The sequence below is a fragment of the Leucopleurus acutus genome (genome assembly GCF_964270905.1).
Source record: "Leucopleurus acutus genome assembly, chromosome: 16".
NCBI lineage: Eukaryota > Metazoa > Chordata > Mammalia > Artiodactyla > Delphinidae > Leucopleurus > Leucopleurus acutus.
This window is the reverse complement of record NC_139158.1, coordinates 17,240,570-17,260,193: the sequence shown is the minus strand read 5'-3', so window position 1 is coordinate 17,260,193 and position 19,624 is coordinate 17,240,570. Positions and strand designations below refer to the sequence as shown.

Below are 19,624 nucleotides of genomic sequence, written 5' to 3'. Positions count from 1 at the left end.
TATAAAAGAAAAAAATGTTAAAATTGGAAGTCAAAATCTCATATGTCAGATAAAATTAAGATAACTGTAAAGTAAAAAGCAAAATAAAATAACAAAAATCCTGAGGTTCACAAAAGCCAGAAAGGGATGAGAGGGGGCTCTTCCCCTGTCTTCAAACCATATCCTGTACTTCTGGAAACTTGGGTAGGAGAGGATGTCACTTAATAAATGAAAGATACGAAAGCATAATAGCTCCTGGCAATATCTCCTGTATTATAGATCAATTTCTCTCCAGAATATTGATCATTCGTATTAAGAAAAGACTAACTTATATTTAATATACATATTCTTTTAAGAAGACAAGGACGTCTTATCTATTTTAGAAGTACTTTCATTTAAAATTATTTTATTTAGGTTTTTGACTATTTAAAGGGGTGAATTTTAGATAAATAGAAAATTCATTTTATATTATTAAGGAATTATTATATTAAGAAAATGAATATGCACCCTTCATACTTGGTTTTCTCACTTCGGTCACATTCAAAATATATCGCACATTCAAAATAGGTCTCAAACTTGAGGAAAAAAATTCAGAAAAAATAGGGGCATGTAAGAGAGGATTTCTTATTAGTTACGACTTGAAAAAGTTATGCTTAAATTCAAGATAAGGGTAGAAATATAGTGATAAATGGAAGACGATATATCCAAAGGGGAGGGTTTGGACCCGTGACCTCAAGGGCCAGCTTCAGCTCACGGGTGTGTTTCATTGGCTGGTCTGGTGTTGTGCTATAATCATTATTTTTGCTGTTTTATGGGGTTGGCCAAACTGGAAAAGAATTCGAATGAACTTTTTGGCCAAACCAATATTTTGAATTAGAAAACTTTTATTCTGAGCATATGCATCCTTCACTCTGCCATAGTCCTCACCTCTCCCTGTTGTCTGACACTGTGTCTCCCATTGCTGTTTCACACGACGTTACATTTTCTGAAGATGTAGGGAGCTCGTGGCTCCTGTTTTAGGGAGGAAAAAGAACCAGTGACTGTGACTCAGCAAGTCTGGAGAGGGTAGTTTGAGCTTTTCTATAAACTCTGTGGGGACTTGGCTAAGTCACACTCTTTTAGAGCCCCATTTCCTCCCCTACAACAAAAAGGGATAGATTAGATATTTCCTGTGCCTGTCAGCTCTGAAATCATACATCCTAAGGGGGAGTTTATAGGTGTTCCCATATTGCAAAATCCACAAGAACAGAGGATACCTGGTAGTTCATGGAGCCCTCCACTCATCCAAGGACCATTTCTGGAGGCTGTTTGCAAGTTACATATTTAGAGCTTCAACACCCTCCCCCCCGCATCCCAGATCTAAGCTTCATGATGGCAGAGACGTGTGCTATCTCTTGCCTGCCGTGTCTCTGGCCCCTAGAAAAGTGCCTGGCATAGAGTTAGTTTGCAAATCTTTGTTAAGCAAGTGAATTGGGTAGTTGATTGATTGAATCAAGGAGCTAGCGTGGCAGAGAGGTTGATTAGGCACCCTGGCCAGCCCACACATAGCTGAGTTCAGTTATCACATCGCTAAGTTATAATTATGATGACAGTATTTTCCAAACTATGAATCAGGACACATAATCTGACAAAGAATTTCTGTGCTACTTGGGGTAGAAGTGTCAGTTTGGGAGATATAGCTTGGATTCTGAAATATTGGGATTTCTGGCAGAGGGTGCTAATTAAAATGAAAATTTAAATGACATGAGTGAGGGGGGTTGGGGGGCAGTACCAAGGATGGCACTTGGCCTGGGTGTCAGGGCATGGTAGAAACTAGTGGGGATGTAGGGAACAGTCTCTACACAGCTCAGCTGACTGTCGTAGGGGCCCGGTGGCGCCAGGCTTTCTAATTTTAAGAGAAGCCAAGTATCTGGGCTTGTTTGTGTTCGATTTCTCCCATTTTTTTTATGTTGGTAACTAATTCACGATTTTCTATGAACGAAACAAGATGTGCCTGCTGGCCAAGTGTGGTCTTCAGGCCACCAGCTTGCAACTTTTGATTTAGACAATGAAAGCTTTGTTAGCTCCTGACAAGAGAAGAGGAAGAGGTTTTTTCCTTTCCAGTGACACTTGAGTTAGCCCCTCTGGTACCAAGAACCATCAGGGGCATGGCATCCTGAATGTACCCAGAGATGCCCAGCTGGATAGCTCAGACCAAAGGGCCACCTGGCTAATGGCATTAGGAAGGTCCCTGCACAGGTAGGTCAGACAGCACAAAGCCAGCTAAGCAGGAATAAGTCAGTGATGAGCATGAATGATTTGTGAGGAATGACGCTGACCAAGCACTAACTACCCATAAAACACAGGTCCAGAACTGAGAGATGTAGTAATCCTTTCACCTAATAGAGCATCCCTGTAAGTGAAGATACTGGATGGTATTTGACTTCCTAAAGCATCCTTTTCTATCTTAATGAAAATTTAAAATGATCTCTGAATCAATACCGGAATAAATAATCTTTTTTATTTCTTGCATTTATAGTCTACTTAGAATATCTTAGGTATTTTCACATTATTTTGTCATTTTATATAACCTCTAATACATGAGTGATTTCACATTAGAAAAGATTCAAACAATTAAGGAGTAAACTGAGTAAAATAGCAAAAGTTCTCTCTACCACCCAGACACAGCAGGCCCAGCTTTCAGTTCTATTGAGCATGCATACTTTATTTATTTTGTCATTCATTCATTCATTCATTCATTCACTGTTTTCTATTTCAGTTCATTTCTGCTTTTATCTTGATTCCTTCCCTAAACTTTTTGGTTTAATTTATTGCTTTGATTCTCCCCCCATCCCCATCCCATCTGGCTTCTTACTTTAAATGCTTAATTGCCTTATTTTCAGTCTTGTTTTCTAATACAGCAATTTTAAGCCTATAAATTTTCCTCTGAATACTGCTCTGTCCTTAGCTCACAGACTTTGCGTGTATGTAGTGTTTTCGTCAACTTCTTTTGGTTTGTGATTTTAGGGATTTTTTTTCTCTTTATTTAGAAGAGTTTTACAAATGTTCTAAGTAGGGAGTTTTTGTCTATCTTTCTGTGTTAATTTCTAATTTTACTACATTATGGTTAGAGATTGGTCTGTTTGATTTCTGTTGTTTTGGAAGTTTTTGAGACTTTGTTTGTGGTCTACCAGATAATTTTTATGAATGCTCTATGGTATTTCAAAAGAATAATCATTCTCTTTCTGGTATAAAGTTCTCAGTATATCTATTAAAGCAAGCTATTAATTATGTTATTTAACCAGGCAATTATGTATGTCCCAGTATAGTCCCAGACCACCTATATCAGAATCACTTTGGCTTCTTCTTAAAAATGTAAATTCTCATACCCCGTTCAAAGATATAGAGCTGGGTTTACAGGGGGCATGGAGTGCTCAGAATCTTCATTTTTAATAGGACTCCCAGAAAATTCTTATGCTCATTAGCAAACCACTGCAACAGAGCCCCAGTTAATTTTTGTCTATTTAATCTGGGTGATTTCTGTGAACTTATCAATGTTCCCTTATATTTCTCTGTTTTTGCTTTATACATTTCAAATCTGTCATTGTGTATATAGAGAGTCAAGATGTTTGCTGCCAGGTTGTTTGTTTAATCCCTATGAATATATCAGCGTCATTCTCTTTGCCCCGTTTAAAGCACTAGGTGGGCCTTTTCAGTCTAAATGCTTATGTCTTTCTTTAGCATTGGAAAATGTTCATTTATTATTGTTGTTTTATTATTTTCCATTGTTTCTGTTCTATCCTCTGGAACTTCTCTTGGACAAATGTTGGCCCAGATCTTCAAGTCTCTTAATTTTTCTTTCATATTTTTCTTTTTGTCTTTTTTTTTTTTTTTTTTTGGTGTTATGCGGGCCTCTCACTGTTGTGGCCTCTCCCGCTGCAGAGCACAGGCTCTGGACGCGCAGGCCCAGTGGCCATGGCTCACGGGCCCAGCCGCTCTGCGGCATGTGGGATCTTCCCGGACCGGGGCACGAACCCGTGTCCCCTGCATCGGCAGGCGGACTCTCAACCATTGCGCCACCAGGGAAGCCCTCTTTTTATGCTGTTACCATGTGAAATTGTTTGGCTTGAATTTCTAGCACATTTAATTTGTCACCTTTTAGCTCTTTCTGTACTTAGTTTATCTTTTCCAAAATGTTAATGATAAAATTAAAACTTGAGATCTCTAGCTGTTTCTTTTTCGTGGATGAAATGTCCTCTCAAATCTCTCCAGGCATATTAATTTTCAGGATTCTAAAGTCTTCCTCTGCTTATTCTATTAACTCGCTTTCATTGGGTGTTCGTTCTTTTGTTAATTAAATTTTGTGCCAATCTTCAGAGTTTTGGTTTTCCCAAATGTTTGGTCATTCTCGGTTGTCTGCTCATCTTTGTATTTGAGAATCCTACTTCTTCTGCCTGTTCTATTTAATATAACCTGACCTTGATGTTGGTTGGGGCACAACATGCTCCGGGAGGCTGTGTGCCTTAGCTCCTCTTCCAGGTATGGGAACTCCTAGCTTACTTTGGGGAAAACAGCCTCCTGGAGCATTGCCCACATCCAGGCATCAGCCTGTGTGCACTTAATACAGCTGGGGAGGGGCCAGCAGCCCTAAAAGCAGCCCCCAGTGAATGCCCCAGGGCTTCCTCTCACTCCACCTTGACTCTGGACTCAGCTACACACACACACACACACACACACACACACACACACACACACACACACACACACACACACACACAATTCCTTGTATGGAAAATTTTACTGCCCTTGTTTTGGTCCATAGTTTCCTCTGCTTTTACTGCTTCATAGATGTGATCTCTGCTTTCTTGCCTTTCAAGAATTCCTCAAAATTTCTAGGGATCCAGCAGCATTCGGTGTTGTTTGGTCTCTATCCTGTCATCCATATCTGATTTCCTTCTCTTGGTCGAAAGATCAAAAGCCACCCTCCCACCCCGGCTCTGGGCAGGCTCAGGTGAGGCAGCCACAGCACACTGATGCCACAGGGTTTGCCCAGGGCCTGATAGCCAGGAAATGGTACCCTTCTGCTTCCTGAGTCTGTGCTCTTCCTCTTATATTACTCCACTCCTTAAGACAAGGATGGCTTTTTTCTTCATAATAATGGACATTTGAGACTGAACTCTAGGGGGCTTCATAAATAAATTTAGCTTTGAATGAAAATCAGTGAGAGAAAATCCAAGGTTGAAAGGGGGCAGTAAGAAAGTAGCAGAAAACCAAAAACATCGCACAGGTACTTGAAGCTCAGATAAAACTCATATTTTCCTAGCCATAGTTCCATCAGAATAGATGTAGGGAAATGTGATCTAAAAAATATACAGCATGGACCCTATAGTTAGAGCTCATGTCACTTTATTCTGGGAAGTTTGTGATCTAGATGCCACCAGGCTTGAGGTGTGGACTGGTAAGCCTCAGATGTGGGTTCTTGACTCTCGTTATATTGGTAATTTCTTATGGAATGGCTGTCTTTATTGCCAGATTATAAATTCCATGAGAACAGGGACTCTGTCTTATTCCTCACTCTATCCCTAGCACTTAGCAATCAGACCTGCTTACGGGGACACATATATTCAACAATAAATGAATGAATGAAAAGAAGGACAGATTAGTTAATTAACCCCTCATTGCAGGGTAAAAATCATTTCTGAGTCAGGCAGTTTAATATATGTAAAATGGCTCATATAAGGCAATAGGAGTTGGTGGGAATTATTGCAGCTAACAGTGCATGCAAATCCCACTTTTATAAAATTGCCAATCAAATGAGGACATCATTGGGGGTTCGCGGCATGTCCATGACCTCTACACAGAGACTGCTGCTTCCTCTTGAGGACTCAACGTATCCAGTGTGGCTTCATGGGCTAAACATCTGATATTCTTGTAGTCAGTGTCAATAGGGTCTGAGAGATAGAAAAGAATATGCTGTCATCTCAATGTTAAATTTTCTGTAAAACCTAGACCTCTGTTAGAGCAATCACGAAACACTAATTCATAGCTATTATCTCATTGCATCCCTTCCACAAACTTGTCAGGTTGTCAGGGAACATTTTCCCACGTGAGAGGTGGGGGCTTGAGGCTCAGAGACTTGCCTGGGGACATAGGGCCTCTGGAGTCGGGCCTGGAACCCACACCCAGAACTTAGGCCAAGCTGTTCCCTGTTCTAAGTGGAGTTAGGGGCTTAATGCTTCATCCACTAACACCGAACACATACTTTAACACATTCAGTGGCCTCGTGGCAGCTTTGTGGCAAAAGCTCTTACAGGCAGTTGTCATCAATTTCGTGTAAGCCAATGGGTGATCACAGAGCGCCTGACTTTCATCTCACTCTAGAGACCACTGGCTTCCAATGCATTGATGCCAGGCAGGGAATAAACGTGGGCATGGAATGAAAAACCTGGACTTTGGAGTCAGACAGTCCTTCATCCAAACCCTGGCTCTGCCCTTGCTAATCATGTGACCTGGGGCTGCCATTTAAGTGCCCTGAACCTATAAGATAAGGACACCTACACACAGGGGTGGTGGGAGGCTGCAGGGAGATGAGGTGTGTAGAGGGGTTAGCCTGGTGCCTGATATGTAGCAAAAGCTTTGTAATCAGCAGCTGCTGCCATTGTTATCACAGTTGTGGTTGCTATTGTTGCAGACATTTCATGTGCTATGGTGACCCGGTTTTGCTCTTTTCCTAGCCCAGCAGAAAAGAGGAAGATCAGGCATGTAAGGCACTAATCCACTGACCATGAAACCTCGGCTGCGTTTCAGTCACTGGTCCAGCATCCTTCCTTCCCTCGCCTCCCCCTGGCTCTCTAGCAAGAAGGCCAATTTGTATACAGTCCCATCATCTGCTCCCCACCTGTGGTATTTGCAGTCTGGCCTTCATGCAGAAGGCTTTCTGTTGAAAGGGCTTGAACTGAACATTTTAAGGGCTGAGCATTGAAATTGCATATAACAAGGTTTTAAAGCAAAGCTATAAAGTGAGTTTTCACAGAGCTTTTTCTGGATGACAGCTTCAAAGCAACTGGTAGATGCCCTAGCAGGGTATCCCTTTGAAGTATCGGCAGGTTGGCTTTCAAAGCGACCAACCCAAGGTCCTCATCTTTCCAGGTAGAAAGGATTTGAACAGCTTTCTCGAGGGAATGTGGCTACTTAGTTCATCTCCCCTGTGCCCCTGGAACAGATGGTTTTAGATCACGTGGGCATTATAAGGGCCTAGGTTCTTAAAGTGTGCTCACCCAGTGTAAGCAAATGTATTATTTTCCTCTGTGAACAAGATAGCAGTAATGCAGGATCTAGGCTTCTTTTATATATATATTTACTATATATATTTATAGTAAATACAATTATGACATTTAAATTTGCATTAATTTGCCAGAAGCAAAACCAAATTGAAACAGAATTATTGAAATTCAGATTTCTTTATCACAAGAGAGAGTTCTTAAAACATCCCATCTGTTTAATAAATTATGAACAAAATATTAAGAGATCGGAGTTGCCATTTTTTAAAACCCTGTTGTTTCCATTTAAGATGGATATGAATTGACTAATCTGCTATGGAAAATGAGGCCAGGTTGCACCCACACTGCCTGCCCTCTTCTGTTTTTTTTGTTTGTTTGTTTGTTTTGCGGTACGCGGGCCTCTCACTGTCGTGGCCTCTCACGTTGCGGAGCACAGGCTCCGGACGCGCAGGCTCAGCGGCCATGGCTCACAGGTCCAGCCGCTCCGCAGCATGTGGGATCTTCCCGGACCGGGGCACGAACCCGTGTCCTCTGCCTCAGCAGGCGGACTCTCAACCACTGCGCCACCAGGGAAGCCCCCGTTGTGGTTTCTGTGAGCTTCGCTAAGAGCTTAGGTTTAGAACATTGCATTTTGGTCCATAACCCGGATACGTACAATTGTCTAATACAGTTGACCCTTAAATAACACGGGTCTGAACTGCATGGGTCCACTTGTACGTGGGTTTTTTTTCAATAAATATAGTTCCTGTATTTTCATTTTACAGATCTTTAAGTATGGGGAGAAGTTTGTGTTCGGTTAGAGATCACAATATGCGAAATCAAAAGAACTGGGGTTTGAGTCCTCTTCTCTCCAGACTGTTTCAGCTTCCTGCCCTTGGGTGAGCCATTTATCAATTCCTTTGCTTTTGAGGCAGAGATAACAGTACATGGATTTTCGACTGCATGGGGGGCAGGGCCCCAATCCCCATGTTGTTCAAGGGTCACTCGTACTTCTTTAGTCTCTAAACGTCTTCAGTGCTCACCGTTAGACCTTTTATCATAGGGTCTCCTGGTCTGTGTTCTTTATTTTGATTTTACTTTTCATTGTTTGGATTTTGTCCTCTGGAGGTTTTTTTCTGAGAAGGACTTATGGGTGCTATATTTATATTACCGGAATTTCTCCCTGTTGAGATTGGTGGCTTGTTACTTTTAAATCTGGACCACTTGAGTGGATACAGTAAGTTAGACGCTGCCCATCACCTGCCAGCATCGAGTGCCGCAGCTCACCCATTTCTGAATCCCTCTTTTGGGGACAAGATGTGTTCCAGGCAGGACTAGAGATCAGTGACTATCAGACAACTGGCCGTTCAGGGTCCTCCACACCACTGTTCCTACCACTCCTATATGGAATTTATTTATTTTCAGGAGTAAGGATTTAAACATAAATGTAAATACCTGATATTTTTCTATTTATAAAATGGAAAACATGCTTATAATAAAAAATTAAGTAAAACAAAGCAGAAAACAAAGTCCCCATAATGCCACCCCAGAGAGAATATTGTTAAGAGTTTGATGTTTCCAGACTTTTTGTATGCCTATATGTATACATACTAATATAATAATTTTTAAAAGAATCAGGTTTATACTATATGTACATTTTCCAACATGCTTCTTTTTACTTAAACATATATCTTGCTGTCTTTCTGAATCAGTGCATGAGACCTACCTCATTCTCTGTAAGGGCTGCCTGGGGCTCCGTCAACGCCTGCTCTATTAGTAATTTAACCCATCTCTTACTAATGAACATGCAGGTCATTCTCTTTTATAAATGATGCCTCAATGATCTTTGCATACTTAAGAATGAAGGGTAAATTCCTAGAAGGGCTGGGGTGAAGGGTATGCACATTGTTAATTTCTAGTCAGCCATTTCTGTCATCTCGGCCTCCAAAGTACATCTCAAAATGCATCTTCTGTCCCCACCCCTGCTTCCACCTTCCTCTTTACCTGCTACCGCAGGTGCAGCTGTCTGCTGTCTGTCCTGTTTGCATCCTGGCCCCGCCTCTCAAAATCCACTTGGTATCCAAGTGATCTTTAAAAACAGAAATCAGATAACGATAGTGATCTTTAAAAACAGAAATCAGATAATGCTGTATTTCTGCTTAGCACCCTTCGTGACCTCTCATGGTACATGAAAGAAAATCCAGACCCTACTCCGAGGCCTACAAGGCGCTGCCCCTGTGACCCCCTTCCTGCTCCCTGCCCTCCCCTCCCAGTGTGTTTGGTACCCGCTGCCCTCCAGCCATTGCTGCCTCCAGGCTTTTGCCTCTGCTGTTCCTCCTGACATACCTGGTGCCCCAGACATTCACTGGGCGTTTCTTTATCACCCAGCATTCCGTGACCAGCTTTCAACAGGGCTGCCCGCAGCCCACTCACTCTTGGTTCCATCATGCAGGCAGGCTCTTTCCTTCCCAGTCCTGGCCACATCTGAAACGCCCCTGATTCTTTTTCTTCGTGCACTGATTGCCTGAAGCTTCGCCATCTTACTCCCCACCATTACCTCAGCCCTCAACGCAGCGCCTGTAGCACACCTGCGTGTGTGAATAAACGCATGATAATGGTTGCCGCGTCTTCTTCCCCACTGGCTGGACCACAGAAGTGAGTCTGTTTTACACTTGGATAGTCTAGAAGGAGCAGGGAGCTGTGGCTGAGGGCACATGTCCCGACCCTGCCACTTAATCATTGTGATAGGTCGGACCAGCTTAAAGGCTCTAGGCCTCAGTCCTCCGACTTGTGGGGACTCCAGAAATTCAGTCACTTAAAATATGGGGCTACCACAAGGTGAAGGTGACGAAGAGGCTGGAGGGAACCTGCTCAGCTGACCGTGGGTTCTAGAATCCTAATGCCCCATCCAGCTATTTCCTGGAACTGGCAGTGGCTGGTAGCTCCACTCGGCCTTAGGCATCAGTGGGGAGGATTCTGGGCCCCGGGACCGACCAACATCTCCTGGACAGTCACAGCAGTCTCCCATCCGGGAATCTCCCACTTTAGCTGGCATCGCTTTTATCGTTTTTTTCCACCGTGACTGGGTGAGAATACCGGGTTTGCCCCCTGTTTTCTCACCTAGCCTTGCCTCCACCCCTGCAGAACAGAGAACTGAAGATGATCCCATCCGAGATGGGTGGGGTGGACCGGGAACCGGGACCAACTGCTTATCCTGCTGTGGCCGGAGTTCACGTTATCACCAAAGCAAGTTGCACTCCACCCATCTATGTTGCAGGGTCACTGTGTGGCTCAAATGGGGGAGGGAGTTGAAAATGTTTTGTAAAGTCAAGGATTACTAGCTTTACAGGCACTGCAATTGCTGTTAACAGCAGGCCCCCCAGGAACTCATGTCTCCCCACAGAGGAGCAGTAAACCTGTTCGCCCTCCAACTGCCGACCACAGTCAGACTTTGAAGACATGAGCCATGGCTTCAGTCTGGCTTCCGTGAAGGTTGCATGGATCACGTCAATACACTCCACTAGAAGACCTTGCTGTTATCTTTTGAAATGCCATTGGTGAATACGTGCTCACTTTAATGTAGGGTTTTTCACTCACATCACTGTTGACATTTGCCCAGATAATTCTTTGTTGTGGGAACTGTCCTGTACATTCCAGGATGTTTAGCAACATCCCTGGCCTCCACCTACCAGATGCCGCTAGCACTCCTTTCCCCCAGTTCTGACCAAAAACATCTCCAAATAATTGCCAAATGTCCCCTGGAGAGGGGACAGCATCACCCCCAGTTCACACCACTGCTTTAATAAAACAGTTCAGTGACGTTGGGATTCGTTAACCCATTATTATGGGTGGCAAAATGCAGATCAGAGGAGTTAAGTAACTTTCTAAGAGTCACATCACTAATGCCACCGCCAAGGCAGGTGGGTGCTCTCCACCCCTGCCTACAGCTTCTACCCAGTCACTGACATAAATTAGTCATTCAGCACGTATTTGTCAGGCATCTACTATGTGCCAGGCAGTGTTCTATTTGCTCAATAAATATCACTGATACTTGATATTGGGCAGGGCGGGAGGGAGAGAGCTATAAAAGATCAATAGCTATATTAGTTTCCTGGGAAATTCCCTGGTGGTCCAATGGTTAAGACTCAGTGCTTCCACTGCCAGGGGCCTGGGTTCAATCCCTGGTCAGGGAACTAAGATCCCACAAGCTGTGAGGCATGTCTAAAAAAACAAAACAAAAAACAGATTTCTTATTGCTGCCATGACAACTTACCACAAACTTAATGGTTTATCTTACAGTTCTGGAGCTCAGAAATCCAAATTCCGTTTCATTGGTCTAAAATCAAGATGTCAGCAGACCTATGTTCCTTCTAGAGGCTCTAGAGGAGAATCCGATTCCTTGCCTTTTCCAACTTCTAGAGGCCACCTACATTCCTTGGCTTGTGCCCTTTCCTCCTTCAAGGCCAGCAGGGTAGCATCTTTTCTCCTCCCTAACCTCTGCTTCCACCCTTGTATCTTGTCTTTCTGATGCTGATCTTCCTGCCTCCCTCTTAGAAGGACCCTTGTGATTACATAGACCCCTCTAGATATCCAAGATAATATCCCCCATCTCAAGATCGTTAATCACATCTGCAAGGTCCCTTTGCCATGTAATATTCACCATCCAAGGTGATTAGAACATGGACATCTTTGGGGCCCACAACAGTCTGCTCTCGGGCCCCCAAAGATTCATGTCCACCACACATGCAGAATACTTCCATCCCATCCCAAGTTTCCCAAAAGTCTCAACCCATTACAGTAGCAACTTAAGTGCAAAATATCATTTAAGTCTCATCTGCTCAAAACTCCCAAAGCTCATTATCTATATCTAAATTAGCTAGGGGTGAGTCTATGGGTATTACTCATCTTAGGGCAAAATTTCTCTCCCTCTGTGAACTTTTAAAACTAGAAAACAAGTTATCTGCTCCCAAATACAGTGATGGGTCAGGCATAGGATAACAGTTATAGACATTCCCATTACAATAGACAGAAAATTAAAGGGAAAAAGGAGTCACCAAACCCAATCAATTTTGAAATCCAACTGGGCAAACTCCATTAGGTTTCAAGGCACAGGAATAATTCTCTGTGGCTCAGGATTCCGCCCTCTGGGCCCATGGCTGCACCCTGGGAGTCATTCTTCCTCTTTCATGAAGGGTAGCATGTGTTTGCACCTACATAGTTTTATTAACCTGTTTCCTGTCTGTAGAATTTTGGGAGCCTGTCAGCTTTCTTTAATTTTGTCCTTTCTCTCTCCCACTGAGTCCAAGCTGGCAGTGTTTCTGCTGGTATAACAGTCTCAAAAACCATGTGCATCTCCTCTGTATGTCTCTAGGATTCACTCCACTAGACTAGAGGCTCCTCTACAAATCTTTCCTGGCTAATCCCATCCCTTTTCCTGGCTTTTGCTGAGATGTCTAAGGGGATTCATGAGTCACATGTCTAATCTCTTCAAAGAGCCCTCAGTGTGATTGAATACTCTAAACCAGCAGTCCCCAACCTTTTTGGCACCAGGGACCGGTTCTGTGGAAGGCAGTTTTTCCACGGACGGGGTGGGGGGATGGTTCAGGCAGTAATGTGAGCGATGGGGATGGCAGGTGAAGTTTTGCTTGCCAGCCCGCGCTGCTCACCTCACCTAACAGGCCGCGGCCTGGTACTGGTCCATGGACCAGGGGTTGGGGACCGCTGCTCTAAACTGTGGATCCTTCTGAGGTTTTGGCAAAAGGTTGTGCAGCCACACCCTTCGTTTTTTTCTCCAGAGCACCCTTCCCTGGCTTTTTCATGCTTTTTTTTAGCATCTTTTGCAGTAGGCTGAGAGCTTCCCAAATCATCAGCTCCCAGTTCTTTTTACTTAACAGTTCTCTCAGTCTGTCCCTTTCCTCTAGCATTTTACTCTAAGCAGCAAGAAGGAACCAGACTGTATCTTTAACACTTTGCTTGGAACTCTCTTGAGCTAAATATCCAAGTTCATCATTTACAAGTTCCTCTTACCATATAACTATAGGACACAGTTTGGCTAAGATTCTGCTGCCGCATAACAGGATTTTCTGTCCTCTAGTTCCCAATAACATGGTCCTTATGTCCTGAGCCCTCACCAGCAGCACCTTTGATGTCCGTATTTCTATCATTGGGCTTTTTAGGATGATTTCTCTAAGATGATCAAAGTTTTCTATGTGGTGCTTCTCCCTTGTACATGAGCCCTCACTAATTCAGTGGGTCCAGGAATAAGGACTTGGACATCTTTGGGGAATCATTGTTCAGCCTACCACACAACTATTAAGTTTATGGCCAACCGTAAACCTGATTGCTTCTCACGCTCTCACAACTATGTTAGTTACTACGAGGGCTACAGGGATAGCATAGCGAGGCTAACCAAACATACTGGTTTCCCCAGACAGTCCAGTGCACACTTTCGTCCCAGTGTAAATTTAGCAGTGCCTTTATTCCCCTTCCAAAGTATCCTGGGGACTTCCCTGGTGGTGTAGTGGTTAAGAATCCTCCTGCCAATGCAGGGGACACGGGTTCGAGCCCTGGTCCGGGAAGATCCCACATGCCGTGGAGCAACTAAGCCCGTGCACCACAACTACTGAGCCTGCGCTCTAGAGCCCGTGAGCCACAACTGCTGAGCCCGTGAGCCACAACTACTGGAGCCCGTGTGCCTAGAGCCCATGCTCCGCAACAAGAGAAGCCACCGCAATGAGAAGCCCGCACGTCGCAACAAAGAGGAGCCCCCGCTCTCCGCTTTCCATGACTTAGAGAAAAGCCTGCGTGCAAAAACGAAGACCCAATGCAGCCAAAAATAAATAAATAAATAAATTCAAAGTATCCTGGCTTCAGTGATAAATTTTTTGATCACTGTAAGTATAGCTTAATGCTTGGTCTTAAGATTGTAAATCTACAATCTCTTAGAGGCAGAAGACGTATGAAAAAATTTGCAAACAGCTACAGAAAACCACAATTAATACTATAAAACCAAACTCTGCTCCATCCAGAGGAGAGTTTCTTATTTGTCCCTGCCCCTTTGTTTTCTCATCCTCAAAGTGAGGATAACACGTGGGTTGAGATGGTTTTGGTAAACGTTAGCTTCATGGGAATAGTTCTTTGATTCTAATGATCTATTTTCAAAAGAGTTTTTCCTCAAAGGAACATATTTTATTTTTCACTTCTCTTCTTGACTTTTGGCAGGAGCTAAGAAAAAGCCTGGAACTTAGTGTCAACCTACAAAGGAAAGAAGAGGATGGTTCCAGTGATGAGTATGACTCTATCGAAGAAGATGTACTCTCTGAGCCGGAGCCTGAGGACCAGGTGCTGGTGGGTCGTCCTAGAGATGACTCCCCTCTTCCCAGTGGGGACTCCGTGCAGAAGAATGTTTCCGAGGACCAGGAGACAGAAGGACGCCCTCCCCAGGGCCCAGATACCCTCGTAGTGCTGGAATTTAACCCAGCTTCCAAAAGTAAGCTCTGTCTTATGTGGCATTTCTTTGCCTTTGATGTCTCTGGATCTAATAATAGGACTTAAATTTCCAGTGGTACTTTGAATTCAGCTTTGGGTAGACCACCTCACAGGCCGGGGTATATATCACTCAGGTCTCTGCTGATTGCAAGAGGTGAAGGCTCCCAGAAGCTTACAGACGACCCTGAAATTCCAGATGGTAAATGTCTGGCAGATAGTTGTAGGGGGCTGTCCTGTGCATTGTAGGAAGTTTACCAGCATCTATGTGGCAACTGGCTAGTGAAACTGACTTGAGCAAAAGGGACTGTTTATTGACTTGGATAACTAAGGAGTCCAGGGCTGCAGTAGGACTCATTTCCATTCCCCTCCCCTCCCCTTCGCTTCTTCCTTTTCTCCCTCTTCTCTCTTCCTTCTTTTGTCTTGGCACCATTCTAAAGTGGGCTTTCCACATATAGACGCAGAATTGAGACACTGGCTTTGCAACTCCATCAGAAAGTGGATTTCTCTTCCTAAAAGCTCCAGCAAAAGTCCCAGACTTGGCTCTTGAACCCACGTGGGGTCACATCTCTGAACTAGTCACTGTGGCTCTGATTGGCCAGGTCCGGCCAACAGGACTGGGGGTGTGGTTATCGCCACCCAAACCACATGGACGGAGATAGTAGTTTCCAAAGGAAAATTAAGGTGAATCTGAAGGAGAAGGAAAGCAGCTGGGCACCAACAGCAGTTGTCCACTGGAGAAGGTTTTTCAGAAATCACCCTAGAAGGTAGAGTCAACAGAACAATGGGTGGGTGGCAAGGAAGGTTACAGTTAGGGCATTCTCCCCAAAGCTGGGGGTGCCATATTTCCTGAACCAAATACCAAGACCAACCAATGGGGAAGCATGAGTGAACCTAAGGAAGGAGAAATGAGGGAGTGTTTGAAATCGGGCAGTGAGTATATTCGTCTGCCCAGGCTGCCGTAACAAAGTACACAGACCAGGGGTGGCATCAACAGCCACGGAAATGTAATTTTTTTCACAGTTCTGGAGGCTAGAAATCCAAGATCAGGGCTTCAGCAAGCTTGGTGTCTTCTGAGGCCTCTGTCCTTGGCTTGCAGGTGGCTACCTTCTCCCTGTGTCCTCACATGGTCTTCCCTCTGTGTGTCGCTGTGTCCTAATCTCCTCTTCTTATAAGGACACCAGTCATGTTGGCTTAGCACACACTCTGAAGGCCTCATTTTACCGTAACTACCTCTCTAGTGACCCTATCTCCAAATACAGCCACATTCTGAGGCACTGGGGGTTAGGACTTGAACCTATGAGTCTTGGGGGGACATAATAATAGGCAGCTCTGGAAAATCTACACCCCACGGTTGATGTCTCCAGCGAAGAGAACATTTGTCCCTCCGGCATGCTCTCACCTCCTTGCTGGGCTGTTCCCTCCACCTAGATCACCACATTTCCTTTCCTCTCCACTCTGACCCATGAAACCTGGCTCCCTGCTTTTTCCTCGAGACTCAGCTCAGAGGCTGCTTCCTCCAGGAAGCCTTCTTGGCACTCCCAGCCTGACCAGCTAGGTTGGTGCCTGCTCTGCTCCTGTAGCATCATCATGACGCTAGTCTCAATGCCGGCAGTTGCCTTTCTCTCCCTCAGGCCTGTGAGCTCTGCCAGGGCACAGGCCAGCTCTTCCCCTCTGTTGCATCCCCAGCTTGCAGGCTTCACCTGGCACATTCAAGCCATTCGGGAAATCTTTAAAATAAATGAAGGGCTGTGCCCACCTGCTAAAGCATCTGGTGGTCACAGCAATGAACAGACCCATTTGAATGAGAACCACTGGGGCTGCGTCGTTGCTGTGGATTGTGTTTCCTCCAAGGGGAAGGGAAGTGCTGTGAGGCGGTTGACTGGGCCCCTGCCCTGGAAACGGGGGTGTGGCGGGGATGGAGGTGGGAGTGGGTATGACAGTCACTTCCGGCTGTGGAGGACCAGGCCACAGAAGGGGAGCAATTGGACCCCAGGCAGTTTAATAGTGATACTGGGCATAAAGCTAAAGGAGAGAACTTCACTTTCTTGCCATTTTACATTTTTTAACAATTAGATTGCTCGGCAGGCCCCCAGTTGACCCTGGTGATGTCTGCTGAAGGCGGCGGGTGCCCAGTCTGCAGTACACGAAGGCGGCACGAACACCCCCTACCGCCGCTCTCAGCTGCCCCTTTCATCTGCAGCCCCCGGCTGGCTTCTCAGCCCCAGCAGGAGACAGGCTCCCACCAAGGGGAGCAAGAAGGAGGCTGAGGGGCCTGTTACAAGGTCTCCCGAGACCCCAGCATGGGATTGGAGTTCTGAGATGGTCCTGAGTGTTTACTCAAGAACAGTCAGCAGTAACCTGAAAAGATGTGCTTGGTTCTGGGCTGTTCATTCATGCACTGGGCACGCATCATGCCCCAGGCACTGTGCTGGGACAAGATGGGCCCACTCATTCCACGTCATTTAATCCTAGCAGGGAAAACAGACAATAAGCACATAACTACATAAATAATAATGGCCAACACTTACTGAGTTGTTATTAATGTGAGCCAAGAGCTATTCCAAGGGCTTTACTTATGTCCCTCATTAAATCCTCACCCGCACATTAAATCTCAACCCCAAGGGAAGTCCTGTCATTGTACTTGTTTTACAGAGGGGAAACTGAAGCACAGAGAGGTCAAATAACTTGCCCAAGGTCACACAGCTAGGAAAGGGCAGAGTGGAATTGAATCTGCAGCAGTCTGAGCCCAGAGCCTGCGCTCTTAATCTTTAGGCTAAATAAATAAACCAGATGAAGTTACAAAGTGATAATTAGGCTTTGAGGAGCCAGGAAGTAACCCCACCCCACTCTGCTTTCCCTTCTAAATTGTGAAACAAATGAGAAATGATCATGGATGGAAGGTGAGCAAGTGATTACCTCTCCAACTGAAAGTACTGCCCCTCTGCCGTAGACTGACCCCTGACCCCAGATGTTGGCAGAGCTGGACCGCTGATGGCATCCGCATGGTAGAAGGGGGCCATGTGACCTGACGGCACCCCCCCGCCCCACCCCAGCCCACAGAAGAGGGAAGAAGGAAGGCCTGGGCTGAGCCCCGATGGCTTCCTGCCCCCACTCTCTCCCATCCCATTTGTCCTCCTTGTGAGCAAGGGGCAGTGAATGAGCGGCACAGAGAAAGGCAGAAGTTATTTTTCTATTAACTGGAAAGGGGAGGGCTGGGTCATGGGTTAGGAATGCAGGGAGGAGGAGAGAATGGTACCCTGATGGTCTTGAAAGTTGTGAAGATTATAAAACAGGACACTGGTTGGGCGATGGGGGTCAGAGAAGGATGCTAGTAGCTGGAATGGTCAGAAAAGCCTTCTCAGAGGAGGTGATGTTTAAGCTGGGACAGGAATGAGGAAGAGAAAGCAGTCATGGAAACAGCAATCCAGATCCAGGGATCAGAAAGCACAAAAGGCTTGGAGAGGGAAAGAGCTTGGTGTACCCAAGTACAGAGAAAGGGCCAGTATGGCTGCAGCCGAGTGAGTCGGGGCCAGGGGTGGGGGGAGGGTGATACAAAATGAGTGAACCCAGGCCACTTTCCATGAAGACCTGATGGTTTAGGATTGCACCAAGAGTCTGGGTCCTTTGGTGCCCTAAGAAATATCCTTGTATAGACTTTTGATGGCCAAGGCAGACCTCCACCAGCGTTGCTGGAGGGCAGTCTTAAGGAGAGGAGGGAGCCAGGAGACAGGGAATGAAGTGGTTAAGGGCAGGGCTCTGAGCCAGGCAGGCCTGGTCAAATCCTGATTCCCTCACTTCCTAGCTCTGTGTTGTTGGACAAACGACTTGAACTTGAGAGCCTTACTCTGCAATAGTATGTATTAGTTTTCTACTGCTGCTATAACAAAGTAGCCCAAACTTGTTGGCTTAAAACAATACCAACTTTTGATCTTATAGTTCTGTGGGTCAGAAGTTTGACATGAGTCTCACTGAGCTAAAATCACGGTGTCAGCAAGGCTATGTTCCTTCTGGAAGCTCTAGGGGAAAATGTGTTTCCTTGCCTTTTCCAGCTCCTAGAGGCTGTCACATACCTCGGCTCCTGGCCGCCTTCCAGGCTGGCAACGTTGCATCTCTCTGTGCTTTTCTTCTATAGTGATGTCTCCCTTTGATCTTCCTCTTCTGCAGCACTTTTCCACCTGTGTGCTGCTCACGCACATGTGTTTTATTGTGGCAAAATATACATAACATAGAATTTACCGTCTTCACCCTTTTTAAGAGCACAATTCGGTGTCACGAAGTACACTCACATTGTTGTGTAACCATCACCACTATCCATCACCAGAAGTTTTCCATCATCCCAAACTGAAACTCTGTCCCTCTTCCACTTTTAAGAACCCTTGTGATTACATTGGGTCCAGCAGAATAATCCAAAATAACGTCCCTAGTTTAAGATCAGCTGATGAGCACAGTCAGTTCCCCTTTGCCTTGTAGCCTAACACAGTCCCAGCTTCCGGAAATTAGGATGTGGCCATTTTTGAGGTCCATTATTCTACCTACCCTCCACCCACTAGGATGGCTGGGGAAACACATGAGACAGTGTGTGCCAAGGACCCGTCCCGGTGCCTGGGCACTCAGGAGGCTGAACTGAATACATGCTGGCTGTCGTTCTTACCATCATCAGCATATTTTCAGCACTTAGACAGCCCATCTCCGTTTGGGCATTGGCCCCTCTCCATTCTTTGTCTTGTCCCATTGGACATGGTGGCTTCTCGCTCACACACAGGTCTGCCCTTGGGCCCTGGATATCAGGCCAACCAGGGAGCAGCCACCTGAGAAAGTGTAGAGAAACACGTGTCCTTTGCAAAGTCAAGCGGGGATAGCAGAGAGGTTAGTGCAAGTCGGACAGACCCCACACTCATCCCCAACATCTACCCTGACCT

At 45.4% G+C, this 19,624-nt stretch overlaps 1 protein-coding gene across 1 annotated transcript in view; it reads left to right on the top strand.

The window, feature by feature from the left end:
* The window catches only part of KATNIP (katanin interacting protein), a 198,349-nt gene that overhangs the window by 81,949 nt on the left and 96,776 nt on the right, over window positions 1-19,624 (top strand). Inside the window, exon 7 of the mRNA XM_082856530.1 lies at window positions 14,439-14,706. Coding sequence (XP_082712656.1) covers window positions 14,439-14,706 — 268 coding nt within the window. The remainder of the gene's footprint in view (window positions 1-14,438; window positions 14,707-19,624) is intronic.